Raw genomic sequence first — 18,668 nt, 5'->3', positions numbered from 1 at the left:
GCTGCACCAAAAAAAAAAAAAAGAACTTTCAAACTAACAAACTAACTAAGAAGCGCTTTCGGAGTAGACTTTGCAGCGAGGTGAGAGCGTGCGCAAGCTCCCGGACCTACGAGCACCCCACTGCTGCAAATCCTCCTATGGATAAATAGATGGATGGATGGATGTTACTGACTCTACCCTTTGTAATGGGCGGTAACTTGCGCCACCTAGCCTAAGTCTAAAGAGACAAAACGAAACAAGTTATGGCGCCTCCCAAGGTTGTTCGCTCAGGCTCGCACATGCAACAAAAGGATTGGTGGGATCGGTCTATTCGCCGGTCGGCTTTCGTTTTGATAAAGCGATACTTTGCATTTGTCGTTCTGAGTGAGAACGCCTGCCGGCCCGTACAACTAGCACATGATCATACAGAGCTTATACATGGAGTCTTCCTGAATTCTAATTAACTCTACCTTTGGCACGTCCTCCAGCTGCAGGCTCTTTGCCGGCATTCCGGACAAGCACGTACCGGCTCGTTAGTCCTACGGAGCTTCACGGAGTAGCACCAGTAGCACGCACGGACTCGTTAAATCGAGCGCACTGACATGCGTACCAACACGAAAAAAAACACGCAGAAAAACACGAGGACACCCAGCTGACTGGTAAGCACGAAACACGACACGGCAAGGGTAGCGAATTAAAATCGCAGATTCAGGAATCTCAGTGAGCCCGTTGGAGCCAAAAACGGCTCCAAAAATAAATAACAAAAAAAAAACGGTTTGTTGGTTTTGTTGCTGGGAGGCGGCCGTCTCGAATATGTGTTTTCGTCTGTTACATCTGCACATTTGAAACATGATTTTCATATACTTTTTTTAACCTTTCCCGTTAAATAAAAACAACTTTTTTTAAAGAATAGCGACGCATTCACGGAGTGATACACTTTATTTAGCCCTCATAAAAGAAATTCTGACTACTCCTGCCAGCGCTGGCTGCAATCACAAAGTCGTTCCCACTGAAACGTCAACAATGTGCACTGCAGCTGCGCGTTTCGAACACAGCTTGGCGTCACCAGACGTTGCGTTCTTGTTACCTGATGGAATTAAAATTTGATGCGCTAATATTTCGCGGCTACAACTCGTTCCCCTAGTAGCCCGAACCACCAATGGGGTAATAACATAAAAAAAACGTAGAACCTCGAATATTGATAGGGGGCCATTCTTAAGTTTTGGCAGCAAAAACGTGCTAGAATTTAAGTTGAGGGACTCAGCTTACCGGAACATGCACAGCTCTACACCTTTCTAGCGCTTAACATCCGGGCCAAAAATGTCCAGTCACTAGGTTGTGGACGCAAGTACGGTGTCTGATACTTCGGAAGAGCTACTGCGCATGCCCAAAACGCATTTCACAACCCATAAGACGAAATGGTGCCACACGGAAGGCGCCTTCTTTTACTGGTCTACACGCATTCGTTTTCGCCTCAACGCCCCTTCGGCATTTTATGTGAGGTACCCCGAGTTACAGAAGAAGGATAACTCTGTGAGAACGTTGGAGTGTTATGGTTTGATGAGCTCGTGTTTTTTGAAAAACGGAAAGGTACTTTTTATTCTCGATAGAAGGATGCCACGATAGAACCTTGAAATACTGTGAGCGCTTGTAGTCAGAATGAACAACGAGATTGGATAACTCAGTGACCCGAAATATCCAATAGATCATGTCAGATGCAAGCCGAAACGTCCATCAGAACGAAAGATGCGATTGAGCCTGAATGTTGAACGAGTTTGAATTTCCAACGAGGCGGAAGGTCCAACCAAGCCCGAGGGTCCAACAGGTTGGAAAATCCAACCGGACAGAAAACCCAACCAGGCCCGAATATTCCACGTGTCTGAATATTCAACGAGTCTGAATGCCCGATTTTGAATATTTTGCCGTAAAGGATTTTTCGACCTGTTAAAAGTTGTTAACGAATTTATTTCTGCGGGCTTTATATTTCTTGAATTTTTCGAAGTGCTGCTTTCGGGATGTCATGATGTTGTTTGCCAGGGAGAGAAGTTATAATTGTCCTTTAAATCGCGAAGTAAGAAAAAAGGTACTAAAAGGTAAATATAGTACTTTTGAAAATTTAGTTCTTTATAGCATACGGAAACTCAGTATGTGTACACTGATTACACTGAAGACAGTACGAGAAATTTAGCGCATACACGACATACGCGCGTTTTCCCTGGTGATGTAAAATTACGCTGACGATCACCAAAATTTACGATTCCATTTTGTGCCCAGGATAGAGTTTAATTTTGGAGACAAAAATGAAAACCCGACGCTCGCTTGTGTACGTCTGTTTAAAATATAAATATTCTACAAGGTATTAAATGTGAGCCAATGACAGCCTCTTACATGAATGCTATAACTGCTCAAATATTAACGAAACCTATCGTTTTCGGGAAACCATAAAATTAATACTAGGGCTTCGAACCGCTCATAAGTGGAGTCTCAAATATTTTCGTAACGCTTGCAAATTTCAAGATAGTTGCTAACCTTGATAGTCTGGATTTGATTTTTTCAATGTTGCGGTCATTATTTTTGTGCAATTTTTAGCGGAATCATAAGAATTCTGGGAATTTATCGTTAGAAATGTAGCGAAGCCCTAGGAAGGTAAAAATTTCAGGATGTTCAGTATTTTGTCATTTATCCCGTGGCTTTCCGCACGAGAGTTTTAGGGATAAAAATGAAGATAATTTTTAATCTATATTTATTAACAAAACACGTATTCACTTCCGCTATACAGTTTTGACAAAAAGGAGCGATAGGATTGAATTCCTCCTGCTGCGGTCGAAAATCAGTGCCGTCCACGTATTGGAAGAATACAGATTTTATAAAAGATGTTTATTTGGCTATTTTATATGTGAAACAATAATGGGCCCAGGGCCCATGAAGCTTCAAATATCTTATAAACTGGGTCACATCAATTGATCATTGTATTTAACTTTTGTAATCGGGTTTAAAAATAATTTTCCAGAACATTTTAAATGGGCTCTCAAAACCCTATTTTGAATAATTTGGATATCATAAAATGAATGATCTATGGTATCACGGCATACGCAGAAGTCGATGAAAAGCGCGAGAAACATTTCAGCCTTATCCAGAGACCAATAAATGATGTATAGAAACTTTTCTACTAACAACGTTAATTTTACTTGTTGCCAATCTTTATGTTGTAATGAATGTATTAGGCAATACCTGTATATAAAAAAGGTATTCGCTTTCGGTATTTATTTTATTATTATATGTACAATTGCTTGTTACTTGCGAAGAACTTCATGTGACCATTTAGTTTCAACTTTAGACGCACGTCCGCTCGCATATTTTTAACGCCAGTCGAAGCTGTGCACGTGCGCTTTTCACTTCCGAAAATCCACAAAAGGTTGTCCACGGGTATAGTGTAGAAATCCGGTTATAATTCCTATGTCATTTATAAATTTGTTCCGGCACATATGCCTGATTGTCGAAGATTTAATCACGTCTAAAATTCGTCCACTTTCAAATTGAATTCAAGATTGCCATTGCAAGTAGACCGTTTTTTATTTGTCTAAATGAATAAAACGATATCAACTCATGTCCGGCAGGTCTTCCTACTGATACATAGGAAATACTTTATTTGATGAATATTTTTGTTATACTTGGTAAATATGCTGAGACCATATGCGCTTTAGGACCGTATATAACCTCGTTGATTTTGTTTGTTATATTTCTCAAGCTCTCACACAGTATTCACGAATGTATCACTAAAACAAAATCTTGAAAGCTCAAACAAACCCAGGCCCCACACAAACGATGCACAAAACCGATGAACTTTCTGCACATCGATTTGCCTACACGGAGCAGCTTTCGCGAATACCAGACACTGCAAAAAAATACTGCATTGCTAATAAACGCTCTGTTGGGTAGAGGCACGAATCCGGCCAGCCGTTCTGGGATTTCGGCCCTCAGTCTGCTCAGGTGAATGTCTTCCAGTACGGTCCTTAGCTGCTCTGTACCCGGCCCAACCCCAAGATAGTTGGAGATCGGGGTGGACCACACGATGCCCAAGAAATGTTCTGGCTTGGATGCCCCCAACACCAGCCAGGCTCCAACATACGTTTTTGGGTTGGTTTCAACTCCAGAAACGTCCCTAAATTGCCTTAAAAGTTCTACCACCCGCATTATATCTTTCTGAGCATGGCCAATGAGGGTGATGTCATCCGCGTAAGCTACGTGCCGTGCTGACGTTTCACCCAGACTTGCACCCTTTTTGATGCGGTAATTCAAGATTGCCTTACACATCGGTTCTAGATATATAGCAAAGAATGTGGGCGACATTAGGCATCCTTGGCGTACCGACGACTCCACGGAAATAAAGCGTGACTTGCGTCCATTGATTAGTATCCGTGTGCTTATGTCCCTGTAACATATTTTAATAGCATTGAGCAGAAATTCTCTGGTTCCGCAGTGTTCTAATATTGAAAAAAGAAAGGAGGGATACACATTATAAAACGCTTTTTTGTTTCACATCTAGTTGTAGGACAGCCCTAGGACGTCCCATCGCTTCTGCCGTTTCCGCTATAATCCTCATTGTATGCAGTTTAGTGAATATCAACCTATTTTTAAAACCGTACGCCTGATTACTTGCAACTATGTAATGGAGTGCAAATTCCAGGCGTTTTAATATAATTTTTGCTAGGATCTTATAATCCGTTGTCAGAAGGCTTATTGATCGAATGTCTTCGCTGCTTCTGACTGACCCTTCGCTTTTACGTTTTGTAATTAGTATCGTTGTCGCGTGTCGCATTGAAGGTGGGAGAAGGTTTCGGTTGCCAGAATAGAATATAAAGCAAAAAGTGTTTGCCTATCTTTTATTTCACAGAATAAAATACATAAAACACCTCGGATCGAGTAATTTATAGGAAGTTAGAGTATGTATGGCTGCCTACGGCTGCCTTGTCTGGCTCTGCGGCCTGCTCCTTGCTTCTCCTTGTGGTGACCTGTGGCTGCATGGTAGCTGCCTGCTGGTGCCTGCGGCCACCCATGGCTGCTCGTGGCTGCTCGCCGCTGTTCACAACTGACTTAAGTCCAGCAGTTGCTAGCTGCTACGACACTGAACCCACTGTACTTACGAAATAGGAGCGAAATAAGTCCGTTGCGGATCCTGCCGATCCCCCAAAGTTGTGGCCAACAAGGGGCTTCAGGACAAACATGGCCGAACCCTCATTCTGAAGGATCTCGCGCCACTGGCCCTCCTTGACATTGCCGTAGGCATCTTCGCTATCTACGCAGCTTTGTGACATGTAGATTGAGTCCTCCCTGAGGACGTTGTGGAGGATGCAGGTCGTCATTACAACATAGTCTGCATTTTCTGGCTGCAAGTTGATAGTGCGGAGGAAAATTCAAAACCTGGAGGCCATGACTCCAAAAGCGTTATCCACACAGACCGTGCAGAAATGAAACATTTAATGTAATGTACAATGGAAGATACCCCTTGTGTGAATCGGCTTACCTTGCTCGGCTTAGACGGTAATTGAAGATTATTCTCTCTTCGTCTTGGTTTTTCCCCGGTATTGCCGCAGAAGTCCGGGCGGAGTGTAAACACCTCGCCCCCCTGAATACACGTGGCGCCACAGTCGACGTGTTTGGGAGATGCTATCGAGAGGGCAGGCCGAGACGACCTTCTTCGAGGCACTTCCCGAACCGCGAGACACGGAGGGTACCGACATCACTTTGTCGTCCATAGGCTCTGACGTCAGCGGACACAAACCTTAGGTCGCTGTCAACGAAAGGCATAAGTGCAATAAAGTATGTACCCTGTAACAACAATTCACCGCGTACAAAGAAAGGCAGAGCATTAGTCCGAGCACATAAACAACGACCGAATCCAAACAGTACCTTGTAGCTGTAGTACGTGCTGCCAGAATGTGATGGTGCCTGAATCTGGAGATGCTTCCTATCCACTTCGCCAACACAGTGGGGGAAGTTATACTTCTGCTTGAAGTGTTCAAGCGCGCTGCAATTCCCTTCAGTCTTCTGCAGCAACACCTCTTGTGCCTCAGGGACTCTGCAAGAACTGTGAAGCCCGGTTCCAGGACACCAGCATAATTGGAAGACACAAGAACAAGCTGGGCCGAGAGATTATTGAAGTGTACAGGATAGTCGGCGGCGAACGCAACATCGCTGCTCCTTCCGTTGGTTGTCCAGAGTTGAGATGAACTACCTGAAGCCAGAGCTGAATAAGAAGAAGGGCCCTCTATCTCAATTTGTCAAGGGTGTTTTTTTTTCTTTTTTTTTTCTTTATTTCTTTTTGTTTTTGTATTCCTGTGTATTTCGGGGTGTTGTCAATTTTCCGGGCGTATATAAATATATTAATTTTTTCGTATCGTCCTCTTTATTTTCAAAAGCCTGGAGGCAGGTAGTACGTATGTGCGTGTGTTGCTAGTTGAATGTGCGTGTTTTGCTAGTTGAAACAACTGCGTTGTCTGTCCTTTTCCCTAAGTGTTTTTATTCTTTGACTCTTGCCCTTTCACCAACCCGCTCTTTGTTTTTTGTCACAGGGGCTGTTTTCCCTAAATTCTTTCGAACCAACCTCCCCCCCCCCCTTCCTCCTGTTTACGCTGGCCCTCGCCTTTCTGGAGGGGCTATCTAGCCCCCACACTCAAGTTTCTCGTTGACAAAAAGAATTCCAAACGATGAACAGAAAATCTGCCTGGCCAGAAGGCTGCATATTCAGGCACTTTTTAAAGCGAAAGCATTAACTGTCCCATGGAGCGAAACCGGCGTTTTCTGTAGCAGCGAAAAACGGCAACTAAATTGGCTGAGCGAAACGGCACGTGAAGTCACATTGGCCAAAAGCACAGCAATGCAGATGCTTCGCCACTGAAGCCGGTGGGGCGCTCAAGGTCAAAGCAGACACGCCGCAGAAATAAAACACGAAGAAAAGCAGAGCAACGCAGATGCATCGTCAAGGAAGCCGTGGAGCCGACGCGGACGCCGCGCCTGGGCACTGGGGGAGGGTGATGTCACCGCCGGAGCGCGGTGTGAAAAATGAAGACGTGGCGCGCTGCTTGTACGAATGCGCTGTGTGTAGGAATGCTTTCGCATTCTTACACGTAAGCAGTCTTAAGTGTCTTCGTTTAATTTTTTGTTAATTTTGTGGTTCTCGCCACTTCGAGCGTGCTGAAAGTAACGTCGGAGCTGGTGCTGTTGAAACGTGCATTGTTTTATTTTCTGCACTTTCACTAGCCTCATGGCAGATTACCATGAACTTATATTGCCCTCTGAAGTAAAGCGATACACAGGAATAAAAAAAAATTACAGACGTTTACAATTCTCTGTGATTCCATTAGAGCGCAGCTCTTGAGCGGGGTGAGGGAAGGGTGCGGTGAGGAGGTTTGGGTACGGTAGGGAATTTAGAGCGAAATTGTGAGACAATTTGCCGGTAAATTTCCCCGCTAAACTGTGCGGATTTCCCCGCTCAATTTGTCGGAAAAGTTTTCTCGCTAAGTTTAGCGGAAAAAATTGCCCGCTAAATTTGGCTGGAAAATGTCCCCGCTAAATTTGAGGGAAAAAAACTAGCGGAATATTTTCCGCGAAAGAAAAATTGTCAGCTAAATTTTGCTGAAAATTTTCCGCCAATTTTAGGCTCCGTGTGGCTTCACGACGGTGACGTGACACGTGACGTCACATGTGGCATTATTATGGGAAACGCCCTATAATGCAACGCGCGGCGGCGCTGACGGCGACGGCGACGCCGCTCAAGGAGGAAACGAGCGTAAGGTAACGATGCTTGTTTTGTGCTTATTCTTTATTGAAACAAACGTTGTGCTGTATGCTGTATGCGTGGTGTTTGTACTTTTCGCTTCAATCTTCTGAAGTCTTTGTTCCGTGAGAACGCCGACACGAAAACACACGCGGGGAGAAGGAACGTGCTTGACATTGTTTGCAGGCGTCGTTATCATCCATTATGCAGTTTCCATTTCACACGAGGTCTTCGAATGATGTCAACCCCTTTCGGAACAGCTGCAAACCTCATATTTACCGGAACGCGTGGGAGGGCGTTCCTATTGCTCACACGCGCCTTATCATACATCATGAGGTTTTGATTCTTGTGTTGTGGTAATTACTTTGAGGTTTTCTTTATTAAAACAGATACTGAGTTGTGTGCTGTATCCCTGGTGTCAAAGGAGATATGCTGTTTTGCCTTCAATTGTTCGTTGGGAGTTTTTTGCTTACAACGCTAATGACACAAAAATTTCCTTGGCCGGTAGAGGTATACAGCTTCGCTGTAGAAGAATCACTTATATTAGTCCTACGGATATAAGCAGTGAAGTTCCCAAGAAGCATCCTATGACTGCTTAGCAGTCGATAATTGAAATGTTTTATCGCAACAAACAGACAAAGAGACATTTCACTAACCTGCCCTCTAGGGCGCGGAATGACATGCTTCCTCGTTTATCTCGCACAACGTAAGCGGCACATGTTTTTTACACTCGACAGACGAATTGGGAGTTCTCCGTGTATTTATGGGATTGAATAAGAGCAAACGCCATGACATCGACCAAATACAAGTGAAGCCCGCTAAATTCGTAATCGATGTGGTGGCCCCACTTTTGGTATATACAGGGTGTTTTTGTTTTTAGCTGCACCAAATTTTCGAAAAGAAAATAACGTGAGATACAGTAATTTGAGCCCTGGGGAAGTGTTAGTGGCCATGGCGGCCTCTAGAAAAAAGGTGAAATTAAGTAATTAGTTTGCTAATCAACTAAAATGTTTTAACTAACTTTTTAATTTGTCACTTGAGGGCACTTAAAGGGGCCCTCCGGAGCGTTCTGAGATGGTCTCTTTATGGCGGTAACTCTATCTACGGGTCCTAAAGATCCTAAAAATCGTCGAATTACGGTCATGCGCGGCGGATTTCCCTATTAAAATCAGTCTTGGGTAAGTTAATTTTAAAAAGTAATTCGTTACAGTTACAGTTACTTTCAGAAAAAAGTAGTGAAGTTACCATTACAGTTACTTCAACAAAATAGTAACTCGTTACAGTTACAGTTACTTTTAAGAAGTAACGACGTTACTTTTCAATTACTTTTTCATACACAAAAAAAAATTAGGAAAAACTAGAAAACGCCTTTCACCAAGTTCGTTTGCATAAAATTAAAAACTGCGCTTATTACTTCAAATTGTAACTTAGCCGCAGTTGCTTCTCGAAATTAGTGTCTTAAAGTTTCCCTCGTTTAATTGCGAACACGTTCCTGCCCTTGCTGAGAGGTGCCCAACTGGTGCGCTGGAAGGAATTGCATGGGGTAAACGTGGACCAGTCTTGGGTAAGTTACTTTTAAAAAGTAATTCGTTACAGTTACAGTTACTTTTATAAAAAAAGTAGCGAAGTTACCGTTCAGTTACCGCAACAAAAGAGTAACTCGTTACAGTTACAGTTACTTTTAAAAAGTAATGACGTTACTTTCAGTTACTTTTCTATAACACAAAAAATTATTAAAAGCTAGAAAACACCCCTCACCAAGTTTTATTGCATAAAATTAAGACGTACGCTTTTTACTTCAAATTGTAACTTAGCAGCAGTTGCTTCTCGAAATTAGTGTTTGAAAGTTTCCGCGCCCGAGTAGTGGTGCAAATTAAAATACGGAACATCTGCAGTGCGGAGTAGTGGCGCTAATCAAAATACGAAACATGCGCAGTGCGGAGTAGTGGCGCTAATCAAAATACAAAACATACGCAGCGCCCTCCGCCTGTATTCTTTCACGGTTGATTCACCAGATTGAAAAGCGTTTGCACAAAAAAATGAAAAAAAACACAACATAAATAGTGCTCAAGACGTTAAGATGTAAGTGTTCAGTCACAAAGTACAAGCGCGTGCGTAAAGATAACTAGATGTTTTTTCATCAAATCTACACGTCGCTATATTCGGCTCGTGACTCGCGAGAAAGAACGTATTCACAAGTTTGTGCAAAGCCAACTTGACACTCGAAATGTCGGAACAGACGATTTGGAAAGTTCGAGGAATAGATAAATTGCACTTGTTCAGTGATATATTATTCATAAAAAGCTGGAAAGTAACGACAAAAGTAACGTCGTTACTTTCATCGTTACCTCAGAAAAAAGTAATAGAACTACAGTTACAAGTTACATTTTTAAAAAGTAACTCGTTACAGTTACAAGTTACCAGAAAAGTAATTAAGTTACAGTAACGCGTTACTACCCAAGACTGACGTGGACCCAATTCAAATGCCCTACCCTTGGTAACACTAGCAAATTTCTGGCTCGTTGATGGTTGCGCTGGGTTCATAGAGTCCCGGGACATATCTCAGTTCGTACCCGGCAAGTCAGAAACAAACCCCGCGCAAACAGCAGTAAATTTTGCCTCGACTGTTGACACCACGCCGGGGTAGTGGCGCAAAATCAAAATACGAAACGTGCCCATAGCGGAGTAGTGGCGCTAATCAAAATACGAAACATACGCAGTGAAGTCCGTGTGTATTGTTGATTCACAGTTGGTTCACCCGGTTAAAAAGCGTTTGTGCAGGAAAAAAACAACAAAAAACGCCACATGAATAGTGCTTCAGATACTAATAAGGAAGTATTCATTCAAAAAGTACAAGGAGAGTCGACTGTGGCACCTCCATGCAGCCTGCGGAAGTAGACTATATAATCCGTTTTGTAAGCCCCATTTTGTTTTCCCAAACGTTGAAACATTTCATTAGGGTAGTGCGCTTCAACCACGGAATTCATTGACCACAATTACAGTGACAGCGAAATTATGGGGTCACAAAAGCACACATTTGTTTAGGTATCATGCCATCAGCATGCTTATTCTACGTTATCCAGGGGATTACACACGTTTGGGACGTCTCTTTCAAGGGACTTTCCGAACGTTTCCTTGGGGGATGGATTTCCCGCCTATTCAGAACGCAACATTGTTAGCGCGAACAAGCGATCGCCGGTTTTTCTATGAGAAACCAAAGGATCTCAGCAAAGTTCTAATTGCTGGGGAAAAAGCTCATTCGGGTCTATAATGCAGGTGATAAAAGTTCGTCCTCACTAATACTCTTTCGAAGTAAATCCGAGAAAGCGCCAATGTCTTGATCGCTCTAGCAGTGTCGGGATGTGTACTGTGGCGTCCTGCCCGAAGATGCACGTCTCGGGCAAAGCATTTGGCAACGAATTAGTGCGATAAATAATATGTGAAACAGCAGAAATAAAGAATACCGTAAAGGGTTAGCCAAACAATACGAAACAATCGAACTCGTGCGGAACGCCAAGCCAGCCAAGCGCTACCGCTGCCTGAGCTCCGCAATCCGGCAGCACGCCTACTACATGTTGCGCCCTCTCGCGGCCACCGATCCGGTCATCGCTGAAAGAGCCCCCCTTCCGCCGGCGCTCGCTACACTGCCCAGTCTTCTAGTACACCATAACCCGACGATGGAACCGGGCGGCTTGGGAACACGGACTGGTACGTGGTGCGCTCCATTATACCCCGCTTTAATGGGCAATTGATGCGTGTTTCCTGAAAAGGTGTCTATGTGGTTCCTGCGCGCCGATGGAGACCCTCGTCGAGTGCGTCTGCTGCCGCGAATACCCGGCCGTCGCACGGAAGCAGCAGGGCCGGCAGGGCTGCGTAACGGGCCACCCCGACTTCGAGGCCCTGTGCCTCAACCCTGGGGTGTTGAGGTTGGCCTACCTCAACATGCGGCACTACGGGCAGCAAGGGATGGGCGCAAGTGCCAGCGAGTGAGTACGATGTCATGCTTAGCGCGTGAGCAAACTCACCATGTCTCGGTGAGGACCGTGCCCTCGGCAACTACGTTCACTGTCCGATTCACAGCGTACATACGTACTTGTAATAACTTGTTGTTAGGCTAGATGAACGTTTAGCACCATCCTGGGAAGCGGTCGATGAATTGTTTGTATTGCCGATAGTGAAATTAATCATAACACCCACTGTCCAGGCGCAATATAGCGCTCCAGGGAGGCTTTCAAGAGACTAAATGAGAAGCAGCCTGTCTAGTTACCACCCAGTCATTTGTTCAATACAGAAACACGAACACTTCCAACTACTGTCCCACTATAAACTACACATATTCTTATATGTTCTAAACAAACTGTTCTGATGAGACCGCCCTCTTCGAGCGTTACACTTCTTCCTGTTAGGCCAGATCATGGAGCGCTATTTTTTCTTGCATTTGCGGTTATCAGTTTAGATATGTCATTTTCTTGCTCTGTTTAGATGCAATGTTATGCAACAATAGCACTATGAAATATATGACAGTCACATGGCCTCGTCTCTTGTCGAGACGGCCTCGCCTCGTCGAGAGCAATAGAAGGCGACACCTCGGATGTACATATGCTTCGGCGTTGTCCCCATGCCCAAAGCTCCCTTACCTCCCTCTTTTTCACCCTTCTCGACCCTCTGACTAGGCAGGCTGGCTCGCCCCCCCCCCCCCCCCCCCTCCAGCTTCAACTCGTTGATACACTACTGCTCCTACTGGTACAGCATGTCCATGCTGTACTGGGTGAGCACTGGTGGCCCCAATCAAGCACCGGACTATGGTGTAACTAATAAAGGTTCCCTCTCTCTCCCTTTCTCTTTCTCTGTCTCTCGAGAGAGCAGTGGATATCCCACACGTTTGGCTTTGGCGCAAACGACAAAGATAACGCAGTCCGTGTCAGAAACCCAAGTCTGGCTCGCAGCTTGCTCAAATGGTGTCTCTGAACAGAGCCGAATTAGCGCCTGAAGCCCCTCTACAAGCTCGCAGAGAGCAGGTGGCCGCAAAGGCTTGAAAGTCCTACTTTGTCAACGAGAGGCGAAGATTAACTCACTCCCGAGATTGTATTCGTCTCATGCAGTTTCCTTGTTTTTCTGTCTTAGCATAACTCAACAAAGGGTGAAAGCTACTGCCCTTGTGGGCCAGTCTGAGCGACGGAGCTAAGCACGTGCCAAGATTCCACAGGAGGAGTACACAAAGACATTACGTTGTCACACACATTGTTGTTACACACCCCGATTGGCTTGCTGATGCCGTAGCTTTTACATTTTCCCAAGTTCGGAAAAACGAAGAATTACTGTTTCCAGATTCTTTCCTCCTAGCTTTATGGACTGGACCAGCACTATACTACAGAACAACACTTTCGAAGCAACAAATAAATAAGCACGAAGTTATGATATTGACGTAGTAATTCGCAACCATGTTGGGGAAGGATGCTCCAGTCACTTTGTTTCTCAGAGCTAAGAGTTCAGAAAACTGCATACACCTACTTTATCTTGCGTGCATCAATGCCTTGTTGCTCTCTTAAAAATGAGCTTAGCTATGCCAGCTAAGTTGATGCTGGGCAATCTTTTTGAGAAGAAACAAACACCAACTGCTTCAAGTGCACTGTCAACGTCGACAGTACAGTTGGCACCTTCAGCTCAGACATACTCGTCCTTCTACCTGGTCTAGTCTCTGCGTGTGACCTTCAAGCCCATCAAAACAGGGGCCGATATCAAAATGACGAAAATCAAAATGTAAAGGCCAAACATTGAAACGTCGAAAAATAAAGTGCCGAACAGCAAAACGCCGAAAGGTGAGAATGCGTACATATCTAATCGCCATATTTGGTACGGTATTGGCAGATGCTAGCTGCACCAGTGTGTTGGAATCATGGAAGTGTCTTCCGCCAAATTAGGAGCATGAAAAATGTGCAAGCTGCGCTCGAAGACGACATCGAGGCAGAAATCAGATTAGAACGTCGTCATCTACCACACAAGAAGCAAAGCATGTGACAAGAGAGCCTGACAGCCGCTTTGGGCAACTGGGACAAGCTCAACATCCTTAGCTTTCTTTGAGAAATACGCACAAACTATCAGATCATATTCAACAAACAAAGAATTCCTCTGGCAGAACAAATGTTTCTTCCACTTTCTCAATCTAGAACCCTGTAGGTTCGTGTCGAACATAATATTTTGGAATTGTTTGGTCTTTGGTACCGGGTGATTCGGCTAATTGAGATTTCGGCGGTTTGTTCTTTCAGCATTTCTTATTTTCGGCATTTCCATAATGCATCCTTTCAATTTTTGGGTGTCCCAAGCGAGTGCAATGTTCTCTGGTCAAAACAATCAAAAACTTGAGAACGATGACATAGGCACAGATTGCTGTTGAGTCCATGGATGCCACTACGTCTTTCCTCTAGAAGGCAAGTGGAGACTTATATTCCAACCCTATCGGCAAAAGTCATTTTCTTTACTCCAGTATCCAAATTGTCAGAAGGGGCTTTAGGCGGTGTTTGCACGCTTTTTGGTCAAGAAACTACACAAAACGGCAGTCATTGAAGGCTCATTGCTCTGGTTCGTGCACCGTTTACAATGCAATGGCAATGCGAACTAGAAACCTTCCATTCGCCCAGCGATGCGAAGTATCCCCCCTCCCCCCCCCCCCCCCCCCCCACACACACACACAAACACACCAGCAATATAAAACACCCCCCTGAAACAAATTTCTGGCTATGCCACTGCAGGCCATGCACTCCAAAAAATAAAAAATGTCCTCCTTCCCATACTATAATTGTCAGGGCAGTGCAGCCATATGGGGGGCGTACCATACTGATTTACGATTTATTTTTACGCAGATATTGTCCACTTAGGGGTCGGTAGGCGTGTCGACTTCCTCAACGTAGTCCCCCTGTAGACGAACGCACTTGTTCCAGTGGTGTGGCAGCCTTTCCGTTCCGTTCCGGGACCATTCTTTGGGAGTGCTTTGCACCCACGCCTGAACAGCCGCTTCGAGTTCACCAGTGTCCATGAAATAGGGTTGTCATAGGTGGTTTTTCCATGGTGCTGAATGGCTGATGGTCACTGCGGGCTAGGCCGAGGGAGTACGGTGAATGTAGGGATGAGCATTGTCATGCTGCAAGAGCGTACCTGCCGCCCCTTTCCCTGGCAGCTTCTCGTGAATGGCGCAATCACCTGAGGGTAGCCGCATACGGGGCGATGTTGATGGTGGTGGCCGGTTACATGCAGTCAATAAGCATAATGCCCTCCGTATTCAGAAAGCCACGCGAGGATGTCTTTGCGGACATTGATGACTCGGAGGCATCTGTCCAGGCGTGAGTGAGACACACTTATAAACAGCGCAGTGATGTGATTGCTGCGCCAATTGCGCCAAACTGCACCAAGGGGCTAACTTTGCTACATCCTGCTACATTTCACCGAAATATGGCTAATCTGTGCCAAGCCTGCGCCAAAGAAGCAATTTTGGTCAGCTTTCAAAAACGAAACGAAACTGAGAACCGTAATTGCGCATGCGTAAGCTAGGTCGCACAAGACGCCACCCGACACAAGGTACCCTGTATTAATCGTCTATTTGGTCTTGCATGATTTTTCCCGACGTCTCGCGTTTCGTGCACTCGTCGTCTCAGAAATCTCGTCTCGCGTCTTTTTTTTTTTTTTCTTTTTAGCGGTAGACGCGGGCGTGTGCGGACTCTTAGACGTTAGTGTATCGGGTGCCAAACATGCCGTCATGCTGTGAGACAAAACCACGTTTTTGCGCGGCGGGAGTTACTTTTTGAGCTGAAGCGCTCGCGCGACGTCGTGTGTTGCCGTCCCCACGTCGCTGCAGATATGGCGCTTACTAAACTGAAACGCATCGACATTCCTGCTCTTGTTTAAATCATACGCTGCTATAAAAATCCCTCTTTAACTCAATGACTGCTTGGCGAAGTTTTGATTACTTAGGTTTTTCCTAGTGGGATTTCTTTCGAGAGGGACCCCGGTACGTGAAAAATTTGCAGCGAAAGAAAGTTGGTGAAGAGAAGTGAGCTAAAGCAAAGAAGGCAATGCCTGCACGCTGAACCCGCACAGCGTGCTTGTTTGTCTCCAGTTCAGTCGTTGCAAGAAGCGCTCCAAGAACTTTTTTGACCTTGATTCGCAGCGTCCTGCATCAATACGCTCAGGTTCTTTTTTTCTGTGTGTTTAGCCTGTACCTCGCCTGCCGGCCTGGCAAGCACGAGTCGCTGGACTGTTTATTGTTGTATGCTGGACAGTTACATTTTGCATACTATTTTGGGAACCATGCAGTTGGTGACGGAGCGCGGAGTGGCATGGTTTCGGTTTCGGTCAAACTGCCGTTGTCTCCGCCCGCGCGACGAAGCACGTGTAACTGCAAGCCTGCCGAAGTTGCCCTTACGTGCATGTGAACATGATTGCAACAAAGGCACCAGCCGGGACGCTTGCAATGCGTTGTTTTACGTCTGCTTACTTTTTTTTATAAAAATCTGCCACGTCAAGAATTTTGGCAATGCCAGAAGAGTCCATGTGCGTATGGCAGCTGCCTAGTTTGTTGTGCCAAGAGCTGCACAATAGTTTGTGCTCACTTGATTGTCACAAGGTGGGACGCCACGACAACAGCCACACTTGCATCTGCTCGTTTTCTCTGACGTAACTTTTCCGGCATCTGATAGCATGACACTTTGGCTCCCGTAACATATTTTGTTGCCACTTTGGGACGGCTTTTGATCTATGGGAGGTATAGGGCAGTAAACACCCCAGTCAGAGACACGTCAAGGCGTCCTGCCCTCCAATCCTTCCTAGCTTCGATCCCTTAATCCCGAGATCTAGCTGAAAAGCCAAAATCTCAAGGTGGGGTGATAATTATTGGGCGCCTGGGTCTTGATTTACACTATTTTTGGATGCAGATGCCAGACACCCTGAAGCCGGTGGATGATCATCTCGACATGTTCCTTGTGGTGCCAACAACACTTGCACCGCTGGTGTGGCATTCTTTGCACGCTATGCTGGGATAGTTTTTTAGGAGTGCCATGTCTGGACAGCTTATTCAGAAGCAGGCTGTCGTCGTCGAGATCCATGCTTTTTTTTTAACAGATGATGTTGCAGTGCCCACATAGGTGAGTATGACAGAAAGGATTCGAGATTGGAATAGGTCACCAAACAGTATCGCATCATTTTTCGTTAAAATATTTTTCTAACAACACTATTCGTTGAAATAAACACTGAAATTCAAAGTTTCTCGCGCAAGAATGGGGAGGCCTGGGGGGGCTCATATGTATCCCCACTACTCTGATGATAGTAGTGTCACCTCTAAATCAACACAGCATAATGGAAGACATATCGCAGTCTGAAACGGGAAAAAATGTTGATATGTGTGTCTTGCAGATGCGTATATGACCAAATAGCAAATGATTGCGGTGCCCTGAGCCCTAAGGTATTCAGGACCAATAAACACATGGGGGTGGTAGCCGCTGTAATGGCAAATGGGAGCTGTCAGAATGACATGTTCGGATATTGACACGGATTGTGTCGGAGAGACATGAAATCACAACTGCTGGAGCCACTCCAGTATTGCATGAGCACTTCAGCTCGTATGTTTACACCAAAACTGTTCTTTGTGAGCTTCATAGAACACTCATGGCCAGGCTGCTATTCTCAAATCCCTAATCACCAGTATCAATGCCAAGCTTCGGCAGTGCCACAGCACTTTAGACAATATAAAATTGGGACGTTCTCTGATGAGTTCACATTCCCTGGCACTTGTGTGCAGGACACCTTTGCAGTAGGTGTGTGCGAATATTGGTTCAAATCGAATAGTACAATGTTTGCCATAACCTTCGCGCTGCAAAGGGAAGCCGATGCAACCGGCTCTTTTTGCGCTGTTGATGCTAGAAACGACAGTGCACTATTTGATTCGAACCAATATTTGCACACCACTACTTCACAGGCTTACGAACTGCACTGTTTTGTCCCAAATTAGACAACATCATATGGGGAGCTTTCCACCGTTCTGGATGAATGGCTCCCATTCCCTCTGGCCAGTGCACATAATTTTCATGTGTCCTTCCCAAAACACAGTGATGCAATATTCGTCACCAACACCAATGACAGATATTATCTACAATTATGAACTGGGACCCTGTGAACTTATTTTATGTATCATGACCACGCAACAGATATTCGTTCCTTGTTAATTCCGGTGTATACTGGTTGTTGTGTCGATTGGAGTTGGAGGTGCGTTGGGAGAACCAAGGCCTATCGTTTTTTTTTTAGTTTTTTTTTTAACTCTGGAGCATTTAGAATGAATCTGCAGCAGTTCACTTCAATTTGGCTTCCATGTCTTGCCCATCCGACATGGACTGCCAAATAGGGATTCTGCTATGTGATAGCTGGAGTGGACGTAACAGAAAAGCAGAGTATGATTACATGCCTAGAGAAATGGCAACAAGTGTAGAATTTGCCAACAGAGTGATAGGCTTTGCTTCTTACATCCAATCTCTGTCATTGTTCCAGGCACTACAGATTTGCAGCCTACAGGCAGTGTGCCCTGTGGCTGTGGAGCCGCTTGGGAAAGAAGAATAGGTGGCCCCTGCCATCCTGTGTGGTCAAGACAATCAGGGGCAGGTACCCTGTTGACGTGTATGCGGGCTACAGGGATGCAGAATAAATTGCGTTGACCCAGAGACCACGCAACCCCCTTCCCTTGTCTCTTCACCCTCCCTGCATGTGTGTGAAGTCACTCGTAGCCATGAACGGAATCCTCTAAATCACGTGACCTATTATCTACGATATCATGTGACCATAACTATGATCACATGATCGTAGTCAAACCAAAGCCAGTGCACCTACGTCGCATACAGTCACACGACGGAAGCCACTTCGGTGGCTCCGAGGC

The 18,668-nt window shown here is 45.2% G+C and overlaps 1 protein-coding gene across 1 annotated transcript; it reads left to right on the top strand.

Annotated features, from left to right (window-relative positions):
* Positions 1 to 11,432: 11,432 nt before the first annotated feature.
* LOC115315782 (P2X purinoceptor 7-like) lies at positions 11,433 to 18,440 on the top strand (the record flags this gene model as incomplete). The annotated part of the gene is made up of 3 exons (XM_029975087.2): positions 11,433 to 11,464; positions 11,527 to 11,742; positions 18,287 to 18,440. Coding segments are annotated over 3 exons (402 nt in total), but the record flags the coding sequence as incomplete, so codon positions are not given.
* Positions 18,441 to 18,668: the final 228 nt, after the last annotated feature.

The sequence above is a fragment of the Ixodes scapularis genome, unplaced genomic scaffold (genome assembly GCF_016920785.2).
Source record: "Ixodes scapularis isolate PalLabHiFi unplaced genomic scaffold, ASM1692078v2 PGA_scaffold10__122_contigs__length_95168666, whole genome shotgun sequence".
Taxonomy (NCBI): domain Eukaryota; kingdom Metazoa; phylum Arthropoda; class Arachnida; order Ixodida; family Ixodidae; genus Ixodes; species Ixodes scapularis.
This window is presented reverse-complemented; position numbering and strand designations above follow the sequence as displayed.